Consider the following 21079-nt stretch of genomic DNA (forward strand, 5'->3'; position numbering starts at 1 on the left):
TGGGGTCCTAGAGCAGCAGGGGCGTGCGGTGGGGGGGGCAGGTGAGGCAGCGCCCTAGTCCTTGGAAAAGCAAGCACTCCCAACCCAGGGGGAGGCTCTGCCTCACCTGCCTCCCTGCACACCGCTGGGGAGGGCAGGCTCCCCGGGGCGGGGCGGGGCTGCGCCCACATGACGGGGCGGCGCCGGCGCCGGCGCTGGCGCGGGGCTGCCCTCGGGCCGGCCGGCCAGCCATGTCGGCGGGCGCGGCGGGGCTGCGCACGGAGGTGCCCTGCTGGGCGCGCGGGCTGGTGCTGGGCTCGTGCGCGCTCTCGGCGCTGGGCGCGCTGCTGCTGGTGGCGTCGCACGCGCTGTGCCCGGAGCTGCGGACGCGGCCGCGCCGCCTGCTGCTGTGCCTGTCGCTGGCCGACCTGCTGGCGGCCGCCGCCTGCTTCTACGGCGCGCTGCGCGACTTCCAGGCGCCCTCCTGGGACTGCGTGGCGCAGGGCGCGCTCTCCGCCTTCGCCAACTGCAGCTCCTTCTTCTGGACCGTGGCCGTCGCCCTCGACCTCTACCTCGCCCTCGTGCGCGGCTGGCGCGCCGGCCCCGCGCTGCTCGCCGCCCTCCACCTGCTCAGGTGCGTCTGGCATCCGCCCTGCCCCAGCGTGGGGACCGGGGGCGGGTGAGGCACAGCCTCTCCACCAGAGTCCTTCAGACCACGAGACCTAGAGCAGCAGGGACGGGGGGGGGTGAAGGGAGGCGGGTGAGGCAGAGCCTCCCCACTGGAGCCCTTCAAAAAGTGCCAAGCAGCAAGGATGGGGGGGCAGGTGAGACACAGCCTCTCCACCAGAGTCCTTCAGAAGGCACTGCTGTGGTGCAGCCCATGAGGTCCTCGAGCAGCAGGGACCTGCGGGGGTGGGGGGGTAGAGGGAGGCAGGTGAGGCTGAGCCTCCCCACTGGAGCCCTTCAAAAAGTGCCAAGCAGCAAGGATGTGTAGTGGGGGGGAGGCAGGTGAGGCAGAGCCTCTCCACCAGAGTCCTTCAGAAAGCACTGCTGTGGTGCAGCCCATGAGGTCCATGAGGCTCTTGGGTCCCTTGCCCAGGGTGGGACCCAGGGTCATGCGGTGGGTGGGGGGGGAGGAGGTGAGGCAGAGCCTCTCCACCAGAGTCCTTCAGAAAGCACTGCTGTGGTGCAGACCATGAGGTCCTAGAGCAGCAAGGACGTGCGGGGGGGGGGGTGTAGGGAGGCAGGTGAGGCAGAGCCTCCCCACTGGAGTTCAAAAAGTGCCAAGCAGCAAGGGTGCCCCCCCATCAGCTATGCCCAAGTGTCTTGCTCTTGGGTCCCTTGCCCAGGGTGGGACCCAGGGTCATGCGGTGAGTGGGGGGGGGGGGAGGAGGTGAGGCAGTGCCTCTCCACCAGAGTCCTTCAGAAAGCACTGCTGTGGTGCAGACCATGAGGTCCTAGAGCAGCAGGGACGTGCGGGGGGGGGGTGTAGGGAGGCAGGTGAGGCAGAGCCTCCCCACTGAAGCCCTTCAAAAAGTGCCAAACAGCAAGGGTGTTCCCCCCCCATCAGCTATGCCCAAGTGTCTTGCTCTTGGGTCCCTTGCCCCGGGTGGGACCCAGGGTCATGCGGTGGGTGGGGGGAGGTGAGGCAGAGCCTCTTCACCAGAGTCCTTCAGAATGCACTGCTGCGGTGCAGACCACGAGGTCCTAGAGTAGCAGGAATGTGTGGGGGGGGTAGGGAGGCAGGTGAGGCAGAGCCTCCGCACCTGAGTCCTTTGAAAAGCACCGCCTGAGGTTCTTGAGGTCATAGAGCAGCATAGATGTGCAGTGGTGGGGAGGCAGGTGATGCAGAGCCTCCCCACCAAAGTCCTTCAAAAAGTGCTGCCATGAGGACTGAGGTCCTAGAGCAGCAAGGACGTCTGGTGGATGTGGAGGCAGGTGAGGCAGAGCCTCCCTGCCAGTGTCTTTCAAATAGTACTCCCATGAGGTCCTGTAGCAGCAGGACATGTAGTGGGTGGGGAGGCAGCTGAGGCAGAGCCTCCCCACCAGAGTCCTTCGAAAAGCGCTGCCATGAGGACCATGAGGTCCTAGAGCGTGTGGTGGGTGCGGAGGCAGGTGAGGCAGAGCCTTCCCGTCGTAGTCCTTCGAAGAGCACCACTACCATGGGAGGTGCGCAAGTACACACAGTCCTTGCACACAGTGCATGGGTTGTGTGTGCTTACACACCTCCCACAGCAGCGGCAGGGTGACCAGATGCCCTCTTTTTCCAGGACAAGTCCTCTTATATTAGCCTCCTGCCTTGGAAAAGAACTTATATGTCCTCCTTTTCTCTGTGAGCAGGCAGCGCATAACCTTCTTGTAATTAATTAATTACATGTAATATAATTTAATAATAAGTAATATAGTGTTTAAATCAAGTGCATGAAATCAATATACGAGTGTTTTTAGTTTTTATTTTGTCATGTCCTACATTTTCTTGGATGTCCTACATTCTGGGATGCCTTTCCCTCTTTTGTGGGTATGACAACTGGTCACCCTGGGCGTCAGTGCTTTTCGAAGGGCTCCAGTGGGGAGGCTCTTCCTCATCTGCCTCCCCACCCACTGCACATCCCTGCTTAGGCCTTGAGCGTCCCCCCACCCCGCCCCACCCTAAACCGGTGTGTGGCTTGACCTCTATTAAATGCATAAAACCCCTTCATCTTCTTCCCTGTAAACTTTATCCCCTCCATTGTCTCGTTCCCTCCCCCTTCCCCGAATTCCCATTTCCTCCCCAGAAGAAAAATGCCTCCCTATCTGTTATCTCTCCTGCTGAGGAAATGTAGATTGTAAGTTCCTTGGGGAAGGGTGGAATGTAAATGCCATCAATAAGTAACCCAAGGAAAACATTCTGGGAAAGATCAAGGACAGTCCAACACACACAGTTGTGGGGCTTGAGACTTTTTCGTCTGGTTCCAGTCTGGAAAAAAGGTCCTCATTATGTACTGGTAGACAGTGCAGTCACATGGCAGTCTCTGAGCCCAGGACAACAGAATGCGCCTTTGGTGTGCTGGGCTGGCAGGTTTTGATAACAAATTATGTGGAAAGTGACCAAGTTAAGAGAAAGTAACGGGGAATTTTCAAACACTTTCATTTTCTATGCTTTGTTCCCTCTTTCAGCCAAAAAAAGTTTCCAAGCAGACTGTTGAATGGCAACTTCCTCTGTTTAGGGATTTGCCGCTCTTCCCATTTTACAGTTAACTTTGAGAAAACTCCACTGACCTTAATGAGCCTTGTTTCTGAGTAATTGTGTACAGGACTGTGCTGCCGATGTTAAAACCTCATAGCCTACTTCCCATTTATTAACGTGGAGCAACCTCTCAATCCCAGTAGCATTCAGAGCAGAGAGGAAAAAAATCTGTCTGAAACCCCCGAGAGGTTCAGCCTGTCTGTGTTGCCTGTACTGATCTAGAAGGGCCAGTGGTCTCATTCAGTAGAAGATAGAATGGGACATTGGAAGTCATCTAGTCCAACTGCAACATTATCCCTCACAGGTGGCCATCCAGGCTCTGCTTGAAAACCTCCAAACAGGGAGAGTCCACAACTGCGCCAGGCAGGCTGTTCCAGCATGAGACAGTTAGGAAATTCTTCCTTGTGTCTAGCCTCAGTCTACCTCCCTGTAACTTCAACCCATTGGTTCTATGAAACGAGTAGAGCTTCCTGTGATAAAAAAAACACATCCACTTGGACAGCTACAAGTTTAAAGACTAAACCAGTGGTTCTCCCACATTTAGCACTGGGACCCACTTTTTAGAATGAGAATCTGTCAGGACCCACCAGAAGTGATGTCATGTCCGGAAGTGACATCATCAAGCAGGAAAATTTTTAATAATCCTAGGCTGCTATCCTACCCACACTTACCTAGGAGTAAGTCCCATTTACTATCTTGTTGTTGGCAACCTTGTTGTTGGCAACCTTCAGTCTCGAAAGACTCTGGTATCATGCTCTGAACAGCGGTTCTGGCACAGCGTCTAGTGTGGCTGAAAAGGCCGATTCGGGAATGACAATCCCTTCTACACCGGGAGCAAGTGCAGTCTGTCCCTGGTCTGTCTCCCTGGCTATGGGCCTTCCTTCTTTGCCTCTTAGCCTCAGACTGTTGGCCAAGTGTCTCTTCAAACTGGGAAAGGCCATGCTGCACAGCCTGCCTCCAAGCGGGCCGCTCAGAGGCCAGGGTTTCCCACCTGTTGAGGTCCTATCACTGTTAAAAGAATATACATAGTAGCTTGTTAAAAGTACAGGTCTGTAACATTTTCCAAATGCAGTCACCTTCCATGGTAGCATCAAGTCAAAATAAAATACTGAAATGAATGGGGACCCACCTGAAATTGACTTGTGCCGACCCACAGTTTGAGAAACACTGGACTAAACAATACAACACCCTTTTGAAAAATGTGATACTACAATAAAACAGAACTGAAAACAAGAGGGTTATCGCAGCAGGGAGTGAAACCAGGAAATCAGAAATAAACGACCTTGTTTGTTAATTAGAAAACTGCAGGAAAGAGGGTGATTGAAGCCAGATGCCTGGATGACAGGGTATGTTCTGAAAGCGAATGATGCAGCCTTTGTGCTGAAGGTGTGGTCAGTACCTGAATGAGAGTGTCTAGGGAACCCCATGCACCTTGCCTAGTTTCACCATGGAAGAAAGGTGGGAAATAAATGCAGTGCTAATGTACCAGGCCAATATGTCTGGGGTGAAAGTTTCATAAACCGGGCACCACCACAAAAAAAGCTCTGCCTACGTTTGCTGCCCACCTGATCTCTGGAGGTGGAGAACACAGAGATGATCCTGAGGCTGAGCACATGATCTTAACTGATGGGCACATTCTGGACAGCTGATAGATCTAGATAAACTGTTGCAAAATAGGAATGGCAAATAACTAGCAAGCTAGAAATTTAAAACCACTTTAAGGGAAGGGAATTCAGAGTAAACAGCTGCACGAATCCACAGTGGAAAGTAGAGCCGACCCATCTGAATTGCTGTCTAAAAAGACCGGAACTTCTTCGCAAGTCTGAAATGTTATATTTCTGGATGTCTTTGCTACAAAGCCTGGTAACGGCCAGTTGCTTTCATGATTTAGATTTTAGGAAGGCGGTAAAAAACTATTCTAGATTTAGATGATGCAGTTCTTTTTTAAAAAAAATAAAAGTGCTGTAGACCAGCGTTTCTCAGCATTTGTCTCCTGTTGTGCCACTTGGCATGGTCCACTTAATTGGGGAGTACTCCCACAAGTAACTGGTAACGATGTCATCACCAGTTACCTTTGGATAGGGTGACCAGATGCAACATGATAAACAGCAGTTAAGAGGCTCAGGGCGGATAGGAGGGGTTTTTGAGCACGTGTAAAGCGCATGCTGGAGCATTGCCCACCGAGCTAAGCCTCCTATTGTTGCTTGTTAAGAGCATTGCTTATCTTGCTTCCAGGTGGCTGGGATCTGGGGGGTCCTGCACATACCACCAGACGCCACCTCAAGTACCACTGATGGTTCAAGTACCGCTGGTTGGAAAACACTGCTGTGGACTAATTCATGGAATACAAGACTATCTGTATAATAATAATAATAATAATAATAATAATAATGAAGTTATATGCATTGACTGATGGCCACAGCATATTATAGACTGCACATGGGTCTGTCAGTAGAGATTAGCTGCAATGATCCAAGTGAAGCCTCCATGCTTCAAGGCAGTGTACCTTTGCTTTCTGGGTAGTACAGGCAAGAGATAAGGGAGGGCTCTTGCCCTGCTTGCACTTAGCTAGCCAGTTGGAGAACAGAATGAATTGGGGCACTTTGTCCATTGTAATGCTGGGAGAACAGATGAAGAGAAAGTCTTCACGTTTCGGAGGGCTACATAGCATCTTGGTGCAACTGTGGGCCCCTCTCAGAGGTGGCTGGTCTTGAGGAACGGCATCCTTATTGGTTGGCTCTTAGAATGAATGCCTGTTGCTCTGACACCTTTGGGCTTCACATGCAGAAGGCCCAAGTTTCAAGCCCTGGCCACTTCTCCAGGAAGACCTCTCTCTGAAACCCTGGAGGGATGCTGCAGTCAGTGCAGGCAGTGCTTAGCTAGACTACTGACTTAGACCTGTCGGTTTCTAAACAGGAAGAGCTCAGCTGCACACCACGCACTTTGGGTGTCTAAGGTCCACAGCCTTCTAGATCACCATCTCTCACTTAGTAGGATCTTGAGTAGAAGGGCTGGAAAAGATTCTTGCCTGCGCCCTTGAAAGCAGCAGTGTGTTAACTCGGTGGCCCAAAGGTCTAACTCCACGTCTAGCAGGTTTGCACACTCCATCTCACCTTTCTCCTGGAGTTCAAAGGAAAGCCTGCCCTGCACTTGACCCAGAGAAGGCTTGGGCTCTGCCCGCCCTGGGCTCTCCACACCCTTTTCGTTCTCCCCTCCCTCCCTCCTCGTGTTCTCATCAGCTGTCTTGGAATTTGGCGTACTGAGAGCCCAGCTTAGGAGTGGCGTTTGACTGGGGAAACTGGTCTGCTCAGTGATTCAGGGTGGTGTCTTTTCTGCCTAGACAGGTAAGACCTGCTGGCTGGGGCAGAGGCATCCCCTTGATCCAGGTTTCTAGACTGCTTTCCATTGTTTCTAACAACCGGCTTCCCCCTCCCCCCGCCCCATCAACTGCAATTTTCACCAAAAATAATGACAATTCTTGTATTTTTCATTCAGGTTGCAACCTTTAATCAATCAATCCGTTACAGCTGCGGTTTTCAAACTCTCAGGGAGTTTGAAACCCGCAGTAAGTCTTTGCGGGGGCGGTGAGGAGGCGGCAAGGGAAAGGCAGCGACCCGATCCCCAGGATCGCGTCGCTCAGTGGGCTGCAGGGATTGGGGTGCACCCTCCAGTCCCTGCAGCAGCTGTCCCTGGGTGCAGGGAGCCGGGTGCAAGCGCCTGCAGGGCTCCCCTGGTCAGGGAAAGGGAGAGTGGAGAGATTGTGCTCTGCCTCCACAAAACTGGAAGTGGAGCGCAGTTGCCCCACTGAGACTTGTACACTGTTGCGGTGAGGCTCACTGCAAAACGTAGCGCTTTGCACCCCCTCTAGCTACACCACTGCGCACATTTCCTCTTCTGCTCCATCTACATCTCTCCTTTGCAATCCAAGGAGTTGGATGCACATGGCTAGATGGAACTGGATGCCCCTTCAATTGGTACTACCTGAAGCAACCAATTCAGTTCAGCCTCACAGATGAGCCAGACCTCCTATTCCTAGTTCACAACAATGTTTTGAGGTAGACCTATCACCCAATTAAAAATACACTAGATCAGGGGTGCCCAAACCCCGGCCCTGGGGCCACTTGCAGCCCTCGAGGCCTCAGTGCTGCCCTCAGGGAGCCCCCAATCTCCAATGAGCCTCTGGCCCTCCAGAGATCTGTTGGAGCCCGCACTGGCCCAACGCAACTGCTCTCAGCATGAGGGCGACTGTTTCACCTCTCGCATGAGCTGTAGGATGAGGGCTCCCTCCACTGCTTGCTCTTTCTGTGATGCAGTAGCGGCAGCAAAGGAAAGGCCAGTCTTGCTTTGTGCAAGGCCTTTTACAGGCCTTGAGCTATTTCAAGAACTTCAATCAATCATATAAGTTCATTTTTAATATAGTCATTTACGTAAACGTATGTAAATTTAAGAAGAAAGGCCCATAGCCAGGGAGGCAGATTAGGGACAGACTGCACTTGCTCCCAGTGTGGAAGGGATTGTCATTCCCGAATCGGCCTTTTCAGCCACACTAGACGCTGTTCCAGAACCACTATTCAGAGCGCGATACCAGAGTCTTTCGAGACTGAAGGTTGCCAACAAGATGTAAATTTATTCAAATTTTAAATGTAAATTATTTCTTTTTCCCCCAGCCCCCGACACAGTGTCAGAGAGATGATGCGGCCCTCCTGCCAAAAACTCTGGACACCCCTGCACTAGATGGTTAATCAGATTAGTTTTACGCAACCACTCCATCAATTCAGTTTGCATACATGCAAATGTATTTTCAACTAAAACAATAATTTTGAAGGAAAAAAAAACTTCTTTCAGATTTTCGACAGTGCATGGATGTAGCAGGCATCTTAGAAGAGGCTTTCTCTCCTGGGTGAGAGTAAAACAGGGAAAGCCTCTCCTCAGATGGAACCTTAGAAGGTTTCAGCAACACCTGCATGTTTTATAAGGAGATTATTTTCTAAGGAGTTTTTTATAAGGAGTTATTTTATAAGGAGTTTATAAGATTATTTTATAAGCACTTATAAGTTTTATAAGGAGATTAAGGAGAGGGGATTGGACAAAGTTCATCACGGGTTACAAGTCATGGTAGGTATGTACAAGCTAGAGGTAGGCTGCCTCTGATTGCCAGACATGGGAGGGCACCAGGATGCAGGTTGTGTCTGCTGTCTAGTCTGCTCCCTGAAGCATTTGGTGGGCCACTGTGAAATACAGGAAGCTGGACGAGATGGGCCTTTGGCCTGATCTAGCAGGGCTCGTCTTATGTTCTTATTCAGTAAAAATGATCAACATTCTTTAAAAATGTGCTCCTCAAGGAGGTTTTTAAAAGATCTATTACTGTAAGGCAGTGCTATTCAAACTGGGGCATCATGACGCCCCAGCCTGATGGTCCTGGTCTCTTTCCCTTTAAGAGGCAGAGGCAGCCAGGAGGCAGGGAGGAAGCAGCAGTGCGATCCCTAGGAACGCGCCGCTCAGGGGGACTGCAGGGGCTTGGGTACACTTGCCCAAGCCTCCTGCAGCCTCCTGGGGGTGCGGGGAGCCCTGCGCGACCTTCAGCAGGGCTCCCCAGGTCAGGGAAAGTGAGAGTGGGGCAATCGCGCCTCGCCTCCGCTAAACCAGAAGCGGAGCATGATCACTCCACTTTCCCTTCTGACGGGGCTGCAGGGAGTCTCCACCTCAGAGCCATTCCAGGCAGTTGGGAGCAAAAGGGAGGCTGAAGCTCTGAATTTGAAGGGGAGGGGCCGTTTGCATGCTGTGGCCAGGCTCCCTGCAAAACTTAGTGCTTTGCTTTCCCTTTCGTTATGCCACTAGTGTAGAGGAGAGTGTGGGGCAGGATGGAAAAAGAAGAGGGGGACACTCTAGCGCACCACTCTCCTCTACACTCTTCTGTTCCATCCCCCTTTTCCAGTCTAGGGGGTGGGAGGTGCAGAGGCTGGCACTATGTGGGCCTTTGGGGTTGATCTGTGTTTGCATGTGTTGAGGTGCAGCCCCACAGATTCAGCCCCTGAGGCAATAATTTTATTATTTTTATTTATTTATTTTATTTTTTCACATTTTTATACCGCCCTTCCTCCAAAGAGCTCAGGGCAGTGTACAGAGCTGCTGCCCTCCTTTTGTCCTCACAACAACCCTGTGAGGTAGGTGAGGCTGAGAGAAAGTGACTGGCCCAAGGTCACCCAGGAAGCTTTGTGGCTGAGGGGAGACTTGAACCTGGATCTTCCAGGTCTAAGTCCACCTCCCAAGCCACTATACCACCCTGGCTCTAATAATCATACATGCCAGTATATGAACCTCTTCAGAGTCCCACTGGACCCCTGTGGTGTTTCCAAACACATGGCAATGAAGGCCAACCACATGTAATTGCTGGACTTCCAGGGAACACCAAGCTCTGAGCTGTGCAGTGCTCGTCTTCCAAGGGCTTCGAGCTGTGCAGTCACGCAGCCACTGAAAAGCTCTTGGGAGATTGGCTGGAACTTCAATGAGGGCACAGTACGTGTGGACATCTAAACATCTCCCAAAGGCATCTCTCAAGAGCAAAATAGGGGCAGTATGATCAGATGCTAGGAAAATGAGGGCTGTCTCTGCTACATCCTGGCAGTCTGAACGTAGGGGAAGCCTGTGCAGTTTCAGGAATGAGTCCTGCAAACCCAGCAACTCGCATGGAGTGAATTATAGCCATCACAAGTTTAGCTTTTGTGTGTGTGTGTGTGCATGTGTGTGTGTGTGTGTGTTTTGACGCAATGTTCTCCAATGAAGGAGGTGCAATTGAAAATAAATAAATAAGCCTGGATGAGCTGTTGATAGCTACCAGCTTTTGTTCCGGGAGTGTTCAGAGGGCTTTTACACATCCTGCTGGCCAGAAGTGCAAACATCAGGCTGTTTGTACTTTGGTTCCTGGACAAATGCCAGAGCTTTGATGGTGGTTTGTATCCTGTGTCAGGATTTCTGTGGGCTTGGCCCTTGACTCTGGTTGCGTGAACAGTGGTGCTCATAATCACTAAAACCTGTGATGGATGGACTGACTCTGAGTATATGCAGAGCGCCTTTCCCTCCGCGCGGAGTCATCCCCCACATCTGGCCTTCTGTCAGCCAGTTCTGACCAACCCTGTTTCTTACACTGAGCTTTCTCCCAGCCAAACGCTTCAGAGAGACAGGGCCTCCTGCCTTTCCTTTGTAGCAAAGGGAGAGAGTAATGTGTTTCTACTCCTTGCCAGTTGTTCCAACCCAAGAACTGTATTCAGAAAGGGGAACAGATGAAAATGCCACAGACTGATTTATTTTTAAGTATATACTGTACCTAAAAATATAAAAAAACCCAATGCTACAATGTTTGTACCTTTGCGAGAGCATGTTTGTCAACATCAGGATTTGGGCTCAGCTGTGGCTCCCTATTGCATGTGTGCCTAGGGGACAACCTGGGCTGGCTGCTTGATTGTGAGAAATCTACACAGAGTACAGCATTCCTACATTCTGATCAAAACTGGCCAATTGGTGCCTGGAAATGAAAATAGGATGAATTCTTCAGCAATTGGGGAGAAAAATCTTAAGGGAGGAACTGGATCCTCCAGTTGCTCATGACTTTGCAGTTGATCAATGTGTGCGGAAACAGGCTTCCTCTACTCACTGTTGTGGATTTTGTCCCGTGGCAGCTGGTGGAAGCACACAGCCAAATGTGTGCCAGGTTTAGACAACAACGCCGGTCCCCACCCCAGATTCATCCATCCCAACAGCAGCGTGTTCTGTGTCGTCCCCCATGGCTTTACTAGCTGCAGCTGTTTAAGAGCAGCAGCTGCACTGGGGGTGGGAGGGATTTAAGACCCAGCAGTTGGGGGGAGATAGATGAACAGACGTGAACGCTGGCTTTTCTCTGTGAGTGATTGGCAAAAGTTCTGATTAGCTTTTCAATATGAACCAGGATGGCAGTGCAGTGGGTGAAGGCAGATTTGGAAACTGCAACCATCCCATGATAGTACTGCTCGCACTGAGGGCACCTCTGAGCTTAAAATATCAACCTGCAATCTGTCTGCTGCGAGCCTGCTAGATTTCCTGCTCTGCCCTTGCCTCTACCAGGGTCCTCTCATTCTTCTGTGTCCATGCATTGCGTGTATATTTATATGGGTCCGTCTTTCCTGCTGAAGGGATGCAGCAGAATTCCCTGCCTTCAGCAGTCACTGCTTTGGCCTTGCTGCCTTAAATTGCCCTCCACTAGCGCTGAATAATTTTGCCCTGTCTCTGCATCAGATGTGATTTACTGGTTGAATTGCTCCCAGTGTAGCAGAACTCCCTGCCCTCAGCAGGTTGTCCAGACCAGGGACTCAGGCAGAAACACAGCTTGTGGCAAGTTGGTCTGTAAATGTACGAATGTAGGTAGGCAGTTGCCTTCTGCTGAGTCAGCCCCTCAGTCCATCCAGGTGAGTATACAGGTATAACCTAATTATGCACAGATTTTTTTTTTAGCTGCGGTTTTATCTCAGCCACATGAGAAGGGCCATTTGAATTAAAGGAAAAAAGTCATTTAACAATAGCCTCGTTAATGCGAGAGGGGGCAGCTGGCTGACAATCCATCAATCATTCCCTCTCCAGGCACTTAGAACAGCTTCGCTCCAAGGCAGGTGACCCCTCCCTTCCTGCAAAAATCACTTTGCATTGGTGAGGGAAGGGGTTGCTGGCTCAGAGTGAAGCCTTTCTAAGTGCCTGGAGAGAGACAGATTGATGGATTGTCTGCTATCTCAGAGGTCAGCAAGGCTGTTTTTAAATCACTGAGCAAAGGAACATTGTTTTTTAAATGGATTTGCTTTGATGGGGTTTTTGCTATCCACATGAGTTCTGAGAACAGAACCCTCGTGAATAATGAGATTCAACCACTTTTCAGCACTGACTGGCAACAGCTCTCTAGGATTTCCCAGTCTTTCCCAGTGATACCAGGGATTGAACCTGGGATCTTTTGCAAGCAGAGCAGGAGTCTACCACTGAGCAGTTGCCTCCCTGCTGCATACTTCAGAAGTTAAAGCCTTGGGGGAGCAAGTGCTTCTCAGCAGGTTGGACTTCTGCCAGCAATCCCAAATCCTACATTTGCACCACGCTCTTTCAGACTGTGCAAAACACTAATCATAACCCAGGCTCGACGACTGGGATAAGTTCGGAAAGAAGTCCAGCTTAAAAATAGGAAACAAGCAGGGCTGCAGCTGTCTCACCCCTCACAAGAGGATCTGTTTTGACAGTCTGTTCCAGCTGCTACAAATCCTCCTGGTGCTCGAGTGTCAAAACTGGAGAGCTCAGCCACTGACGACAGCACAGGTCCTGCAAGGTCGGGGCCTGGCAGGGAGATGAGGAAGGAAAGGCGATCTGGTCAGCCTCCTTGCTTGTGACCAGTGTGTATATATAGCTCTTTGGGGGAGTCGGGAAATAGGACAAAAACAGCCAATTCCAGGCAGCTGAGTGCTGCTTAGAAAGTGGACGCTGAACATCCCAGGTCGCCCTGAAGATGGTGTTTGGGGTGGTGAGGCCATCAGGTGTATTTTTCTCTAGAGATGTACCATGGCACAGTGATAGAGCCTATTTTGCCCGTTGAACCAAAAGGGCTTCTGCCAGTCAGAGACAAGGTGCTTCAAGGTGCCTTTCTGTGTTCCAAGGCCGGAGGGTTGGCTCGCCTGCATTGATTTGGCTTGGGGCATGTCTGCACTGGCATGCAAGTTTTGCTGTCTGTGACACTGTCATGGCTCCCAGCCAGAGAATGCTGGGAACCAGAGTCCTGTGAGGGCCTTCTAAAAGAGTTCTCAGCATCTTCTCACCCCCTCCCCCCATGTATTTGAGGGGAAGCTACAGACTTGGCATTATTTTTCACTATCATTTTTTAATGATACAGTTTTAATGGGTTTTTTAAAATTCTGTTCTTACCGGTTGCAAAATTGTTGTCCATGTTGGGGGGGGGTTTGTAGGGAGGGAGGCGTGGATGCTGCGTGTTCAAGGTGCCTCTTTGCTTTTCTCTGTTCTATTCTCCCTTCTCTTCCTCTTTCAGCTGGGGGGTTCCACTCACCATTACGGTGGTAGCAGTTGTCATGAACAAGATCGGCTATGATGCTTCCGATGTCTCTGTTGGCTGGTGCTGGATCAACCTTGACGCAGAGGATCGGGTCCTATGGATGCTCCTTACAGGGAAGTTGTGGGAGATCCTGGCCTATGTGACTTTGCCCATCTTCTACATCCTTATCAAGAAGCACATCAACCGAGCGGTTAGTATTTTGAGTTTGTTTTTTTCTTTCCAGATAGGGACAACCTTACTGGCAGCCTCTCGTCTGACCACCTTTGGCAAGCCTGAATCTCTTCCACGTGAACAGGCAGAGAAATGCTCATCAGTCAGTGATAGAGGAGTTCTGTTCTCCCTCCCCCTACCATAGTGTTTTTCAGCTGGTGGTACATTTACTATCATGGTACTTGAGATGTTGTCCAGAGGTACGTGTGGCTCCCAGGGGACACTTGCTGCCCAGGAATGAGACCATGACACAACACTGCAAACTCTGTAGGAGGCTTGACTCAGCAGGCAGAGCTCCAGCGCACAGTTTTTGCATGCTTGATCAAGCCCACCCACTTGCTCTGAGCCTCTTCCCACTATTTGTAGTGTCTGGCCTCCCAACCAAGAAGTAACTAGTGATGATGTCAGATGACAGATGTCAGATGGCAGACCATAACAAGTGGCACATCAAGGGACAAAAGCTGAAAAATACTGCCCTACCAGACTTCTCCCAGGCTGTGCTCTCCCAACTTTTTCTTTCTCCACCCTTCCCCCAATTTGCATAAGAAATAAACATTCCCTCATATGTTGCAGTTGCAATAAAATCTTCATTTATGCTCGCTTTGCAAGGAATGCTTAGTCACGGCACAGTTTTGGCTCCCTCTGGCCACAAAGCATACCCAGGAAACAACAGAAAGTTCCAGATCCTCTTGTTGCCCCATGCCCTCCCCTTAGAGAGGCAGATTTGGGGGCCTGGAGGCTGTCATCATTGCCGCCCATCTATTAACAAGGCAGGATTTGTATTTGTTTGAGCAGCTGTTGGTGCAACAGCCTGGAAACTGGATCTGCCCCAGCTCCAGCTGCGTTTCCTGCTAGACACTGCAAGCCACTCTCCTTGTCTTTGCGTTTGCTGTTTGAGTAAGAATTTCTTCTTCGACACCAGTTTCAGAACCCTTTGTCAAAACAGATTCTTGCAGATGAATCTTCCATATATAAAAGAGTTGCTCTCAGGCATGAACTTGCTAGGAAGTCTGTGGCCAAATCCCTCTCTTGGCCCTCTGTGACATGGCAGTATTGCTGGCCTGGCTCATTTGGTGCTTGCACAGATTACGGAGATTATGAATCTGAACCACTCTGCAGATGAACAGCAGGGATTTTTTTTCCCCAGAGAGCTGAAGGTTGTTTGCGAGAGGAAGTGCTGCTGCTGGTCTGGGTGCATTGATATAAAAAGATCAGTATCCTGCCTTCCTGTCACCTCAGTTAGAGATGGCACGAGTAACATAGATGCCCAGAGTGTAGCTTCTCCCAGCTCCTCACAGTCTTTTCTTGTTCCTTTCATGAAGCACGCAGCACTCTCTGAGTACCGCCCCATCCTTTCAAGCACCCCGGCTTGTTCGCCTGGGATGTCTGTAGCTGACAAGAAGCTGATCCTCATCCCAGTTATCTTCATCTTCCTCCGCATCTGGAGCACGATCCGATTTGTGCTGACTCTCTGCGACTCCGCTGCCGTACAGAACCCAGTGCTGGTAGTCCTTCACGTGAGTCCTGGAGTATTACAAAGTGAGACTATAGTGGAGGGACTATAGTGGAAGCTGCTCATCCCTTCCGAGAGACCTTGAAAACCCCTCTGATGAAGCTGGCAAGCATAGGAGTGTCCCTTTTATGTTCCGACTCATTCTTAACCCAGCACGCAAAGGGGTTTCAACTGAGGTTCCAACAACTCGTGTTATGAATATGCAGTTGTTAGGGTTAAAAAAATCAAGATGAGGAAACGATTCTGTTTGTGGGCTGTCAAGCAAATATGGTTCAGTAGCAAGCTGTTCTCCAAAGGGCTTTGTTTCAAGGGTTTGGTGCAGCAATTTTTCCCCTCCCATTACCAACTTGGTGGCGGAATTTTTAGCGGCAGTCTCTAAGGCTAAAATCAGAAGCTAACATCCTTTTGTAAAGTTGTACCTATTTTATTATGATATAATTGTTTTGTAAACTCTTAATTTGCCAGTAAAGGTTACCGGAGAGAGAGAGAGAGAGAGAGAGGGTTTGGTGCGTCAATGTTTGTTAAATCAGAAACCCCTGTTTTTGAAGCGGCATCCCTGAGCAAGAGGAAAATGAGCTGCTTCTGAATTCTTTCTCTCCCAGAGATTCTGCCTCTGGGGCTTTCTAACATTTGAACAGAGTGGAAGCTGTTCACTTCCCTGCATATGTATTGAAAAGGAACTGAGAAATACTGCAGCGTAACATTTAGGACATTTTGTTTAGTAGGCTGCAAAGTTCTAAAAACATAGTAAAAATACTGTCTGCAACAAACACTTTAAAAAACCACAGAGTGCATCAGTAGGTCCAATAATAGCACAGTGGTGAACATGTGACTGGCACAGTGAGCTAAGTTCATCTCACAGCAAAAAAGAAGGTATCACTTCTGCAGCGTAAAGGTACTTGGCATTTGTATGTTTTGCCTTCTGAGTGATTGCCATGTAGTGCCACCTCTGCCTTTTTCGAGGTAGTTCTTGCAACAGCGTTGTAAGGCAAGCAAGCAGTTATTTGGTGCTGCTGTTTCTTGAGCGTTGTTACTTTACTCGAGTGGCCGGTGTTGTCTTTGTTGTTGCTTGATCGTATTTTTATTGTGACATTATTGTTTACATTGTAAACAGCCTTGGGCACCCCATTGGGGGAGGATGGACAGAAGATGGGGCAAAAATCGTTTAAACAAATAGATATACAAGGCTTACTATCCCCGTTTTTCAGATGGGAAAGACTGAGGTCTAGGAAGGAGTTGTTTGCTTGAAGCTTTCTGGTGTATTCATGGCAGAGGCAACTGAGTCTCCATTTATAGCTGAATCTCTGGCAGGGCAATCCTAGGCATGCGTTTAATGGGTGTCCCAATTCCCCCCCCTTTTTAAAGAATATACATATCAGTGTTTGCCCCACCTTCCCCGCTGCTGCAAACAGTGCTTCCACTGCGTCCTCTGCCCTGGGTGTTTGTCACCCTCCATTCTTCAAAGCAGGCCATCAGAGAGGATCTTGGAAGGGGAAGACTGCCTCTCCTCCCGTTTAGGTTGAAGATGGAGGAGAAGAACCAGCAGTGGTGGTGACAATAGGAGGAGGGAGGCCATTGATTTCTCTTCTCGATCCTGATAGGAGATGGATCAGGAAAAGGACTTTTAAAGCAGCCACTGTTTCCTTCTCCAGTTCAGTTTGAGATCTTGGGCAGTAATGCTGAGGGGGAAATTCAGGAGAGCAAACAAGAAGAGGATAGGGCAATGGCCAGGAAGAACTGGTTTGGGTGGAGCCTATTGGTTCCCGCCAGCCCACTGCCTCCTCCAGCCCATCTCTTGAGGCAGCCTCTTGGATACGCCAACCCTGGCCCCACCTGTGTTGAATCCATCTAACTCCATTTGCATACAGACACCTGTATTTGTCTCTTCCTTCCCTTTCCTGTGTTATCTTTCCCCATGCCCCCCCTCTCATCATAATTTACACTGTAAGCTCCTTGGGGGCAGAGATCTGCCTCTTTTCTCTCCCCCCCCCCATTATTCTGAAGGTCACCAAGTACATTAGTGAATAATAGTTCTCTGCCTCCAAAGGAGCACAGGGCCAACTTCCGATGCCAGAAATAAGCTTTCCAAGAACCTCCTGCCTCTTTTTCTTTCTCCCCAGGGCGTCGGGAACACGTTCCAGGGAGGAGCCAACTGCATTATGTTTGTCTTTTGCACGCGGGTGGTTCGAAACAAGCTCCTTTCTTCCCTGTGCTGCTGGCGGTATGATGGAAGGGGACACTCTTTATCAAGCCCAGAAACTCGCTATCACTACCAGGTGCCAGCTGCCAAGCAGTGGGAAGGACCAGAATGCGACTGGGCAAGAGCTGAATTTTCAAGCACCTGAGTTTCAAGGCACCTTCACCTTATGAAAAGGATGTGGCCTTACCTGGTCCAGATTTTGACTGTGAGTGTTCTCTAGCCTATAGTCCCCACTGCCTTTTTTATTGTGATTCCTCTCTTTGCTAGGGCAGAGGTCCCTCTATTATTTTGCAGCATTCCACAGTGGATTCATTCCCCCTTCTTCCCGTCAAAGTCAGTTAAAATTCTCTTGTTGTCTGGTGTGCTCCCTGGGGCATTTGGTGGGCCGCTGTGAGATACGGGAAGCTGGACTAGATGGGCCTATGGCCTGGTCCAGTGGGGCTGTTCTTATGTTCTTAAACTACAATTCCCAGGAAGCCTTGCAGGTCTCTTGTTATCTGGTGTGCTCCCTGGGGCATTTGGTGGGCCGCTGTGAGATACGGGAAGCTGGACTAGATGGGCCTGTGGCCTGATCCAGTGGGGCTGTTCTTATGTTCTTAAACTACAATTCCCAGGAAGCCTTGCAGGTCTCTTGTTATCAGGTGTGCTCCCTGGGGCATTTGGTGGGCCGCTGTGAGATACGGGAAGCTGGACTAGATGGGCCTGTGGCCTGATCCAGTGGGGCTGTTCTTATGTTCTAAAATGTTCGTGAACGCTCTGTTGCATCACAGTGGCTCAGCCAACAGCAGCATTTGAAATGGATTCAGTCCTCCTAGATGCAGTTAAAATCCACTTTGAGTTAGTTCTTTTGGGCGAGGCACAGAGCTATTGTTAGCCAGAAAATGAGGAATACATGTGAAATGGACGGGAGGGAGGAACAAGTGAACATTGGTCTGCAACAGAAAAGCAGAAATAGGTTCCCACTCATTCCAAGTTTTCTTAATTACAGAAAGTTCTGCTTCTTTTCACTTGCTCTCCACCAGGCCAGTGGTTCTCACCCATTTAGCACCGGGACCCACTTTTTAGAATGAGAATCTGTCCAGGACCCACTGGAAGTGATGTCAACAAGCAGGGAAATTTGTAACAATCCTAAGCTACAATCCTACCCACACTTACCCAGGAGTAAGTCCCATTTACTATCATTGTTAAAAGAATATACATAGTAGCTTGTTAAAAGTACAGGTCTGTAACATTTCCCAAATGCAGTCACATACCATGGGAGCATCAAGTCTAATATATTAAAAATAAAATATTGAAATGAAAGGGACCCACCTGAAATTGGCTCGCGACCCACCTAGTGGGTCCTGACCCACAGTTTGAGAAACACTGCACCAGGCTATTAAATCCATGTCCCAAGAGGTTTACTCTGAACAACTGGGCCTGAAAAAAGATTCCTATGTAACGCAAACGCTTGTGTGTTTGGAACATGAGAACATATCATCTCACTGGCTCTCTGTATGTGTTTTTTATTTCGGACAGGTGAGTGAAAAGCTGTGAAGTGCCTGCAGAGGGCGTAACCGACCTGGGACAAACTAGCCAACTTTCGAATTCTTCCTGGGCGGAAGGGGTGGAATGAAAATGTTCCTCATTGGAATTCAGACCCTCCTCAAGCTTAGCTTTCATTTCTCAGGGTTTCTTGGAAGATGTGATGAGGACAAGTTCCAGCTTCCAATTTTAATTATTCTCTTCTTTGGAGTTCTTAGTAGTGTGGGCCTGGGCATTTATATATTTGGGGGGGGGGAAGGTGTATCTTTTAGGAACAGGTGCAAAGGGAGAAAAAGTGCTGAAAAACAGCTCAGGGATTCAGTAGCTCTGGAGAGAGGACTCTGTTTTATTTCAAGAGTATTAAATGTATCCCATGTTGTTGGTCAGAGAATTCACCAGTAAAACTCTCCTGCTGTATGCTTGAAATGATAGGTGGTGTCATATCCAGAGGCCTGCTTCTGATACAGTTGAGGTGATACAGCCCTCACGCAGGGACTGTGCCACCTCGGGTATTTGCATAGCGGGGATTTGGGTTTAAAATACACTTGCTTCAAAAATTGAAGACCCACAGATCCAAGCTGTGACGTGCTGCAGAGCTGTGGAAGGACCTCTGTGAGAATTTGTTGGTTAATAGCCACAGTTGTCCGAGTACAAACCATGTGTTTTTTGTTTTGGCTTTTTTAAAAAAAAAAAAATTCTAAATTAAGTCCAATTTTCTTGTCCCTGCTGCTGCTCTGGGAGGTGGGTTGTGTTTTTTGTAAAAGGGTCATAAATAAAAGTGCCATTATTTCAGCAAACAACTGTCAGAGTTGTGTGGCTCTGTTTCTTTTATTCAACGCTGTTGAAATACAGGAGGGGCTAGCTGTGGGGTTGGGCGTGGATCCTGGGGACATGCTGGGAAGCTTGCTGGCAAAAGGATATTAGATCTGCCTGTTCATTTTTACTTAGCTATTTGTATACGTATAGTTAAATAAATCAGATATTTTGAGCCTCGACTGTATGTGTGCCCAATTCCAGCCTTGACTTTCTATCATACAGAAAATCAGCAAGTGTAGTGGTCAGGTCTACACATGACCTGAATCAGCTGTCCGGACCCCTGCAAATGTGAGCTGTGGCTGCTTGGTAGCCAGGAAAATGCACCCTTCACATGCCCAGAGGCACTTTTTTTTCCATTTCACATTCAGATTAAATCCTAGAGGATACTGAAGAATAACAACATAACCATACGTCTTAGCTTAGCATAGCACATCTGAGTTTCTCAGATATTATACATATAGTGGCTGCACCAGATTGGGAGAACTCTGAACTGCGCCCTCCACTGGGCCCTATGTCAGCCCCCCACTACCTGCCCTTACTGAACACCAGTGGCACCCCTGATTTTTTGGAAATTTTACCAACTCTGTGAGAGGGCAATATAAACCAACACTGCAGGTGGCTGAAGCGGAGAAAGGCCTGCTGGTGCACTCACAACAACGGCAAGATTTAAACCCCCCTTGAATCCCCGATTCAAGTCTCTTAGAGCTGGTCCAACATAGTGCCTATTATGGCAGTCTGCTACTTTGCATCCAACAATTGCGAGGCTGTGTCCGACATCTGTCCCCTTTCTTCTGGAGCACTCGCAACGGTCAACAGCTTCTCCCGGAACCTTCCAGTATCCTTCCACTGATTGGCTCTCACAGTGCTGTAACCTTTCCCAGGGCCTTGTTTCAAGAGAGGCCTTTAATGATTTCTCCCCGATTCAACATCACCGGAAACTATTATGGTTACTTCACTTAGACGTTGCCTATTTGTCCCCAAGCACATTGGTGAGAATTTCCCTGCAAGGGGTTGGGTGGCTGTCTCCAAATAAATTTCGCCACCACTCACTTCTGGATCTGTTTGTTAGCTTAGAGATAACGGCTCCTCTACCCTTCCCAGCTTCTACCTTCTCAGTCAGGTCCAGTTAGGGAGCTGTTAGTCAGTTAGAACCTTTGTCCTCCATCCTATACTTTTGCCCACTTCTGCATTAGCTTAATTGTTCAAGGGGTACACTGGAGATTGATTAGGATTCCCTCCCATCAATGGTCATTGCCAGTAGTTTAGACATCTTTATTGGAATTATCTAAAGACATGGGGAAGGATAGATTTCGCAACAGGTGTTGCTTGCTAAGTGGAACCTCCTTGTTCAGAAGCAATATATCTCCAAATGTCAGGTGCTGGGATACAAGTAACAAAGTTGGGCCATCTGCCTTTCTGCCCTGCTTATGAGTTTACTGGTGGCATCTGGCTGGCTGGACTAGATGGACCCAGGTGGGATCCAGCAGGACTCTTTTTATGTTCTTGAGTAGTCTATGCTGAACTAATCCATGACCTGAGGAG

General features: G+C 49.5%; 1 protein-coding gene across 1 annotated transcript; it reads left to right on the forward strand.

Moving 5' to 3' along the window:
* Positions 1 to 230: 230 nt before the first annotated feature.
* GPR157 (G protein-coupled receptor 157) lies at positions 231 to 19409 on the forward strand. Its single transcript, XM_066637373.1, has 5 exons — positions 231 to 613; positions 13251 to 13464; positions 14807 to 15001; positions 17118 to 17402; positions 18716 to 19409. The coding sequence occupies exons 1-4, from the start codon at positions 231 to 233 to the stop codon at positions 17340 to 17342; spliced, it is 1017 nt and encodes a 338-aa protein (XP_066493470.1). The 3' UTR covers positions 17343 to 17402; positions 18716 to 19409.
* Positions 19410 to 21079: the final 1670 nt, after the last annotated feature.

Source organism: Tiliqua scincoides, chromosome 9 (genome assembly GCF_035046505.1).
Source record: "Tiliqua scincoides isolate rTilSci1 chromosome 9, rTilSci1.hap2, whole genome shotgun sequence".
Classification (NCBI taxonomy): domain Eukaryota; kingdom Metazoa; phylum Chordata; class Lepidosauria; order Squamata; family Scincidae; genus Tiliqua; species Tiliqua scincoides.

Coding starts and splice junctions, on each gene's coding strand:
- GPR157 (XM_066637373.1), top strand. CDS start 231: ATGTCGGCGGGCGCGGCGGGGCTGCGCACGGAGGTGCCCTGCTGGGCG. Junction 614..13,250: donor GCCGCCCTCCACCTGCTCAG/GTGCGTCTGGCA, acceptor TTCCTCTTTCAG/CTGGGGGGTTCCACTCACCA. Junction 15,002..17,117: donor CAGTGCTGGTAGTCCTTCAC/GTGAGTCCTGGA, acceptor CTTTCTCCCCAG/GGCGTCGGGAACACGTTCCA.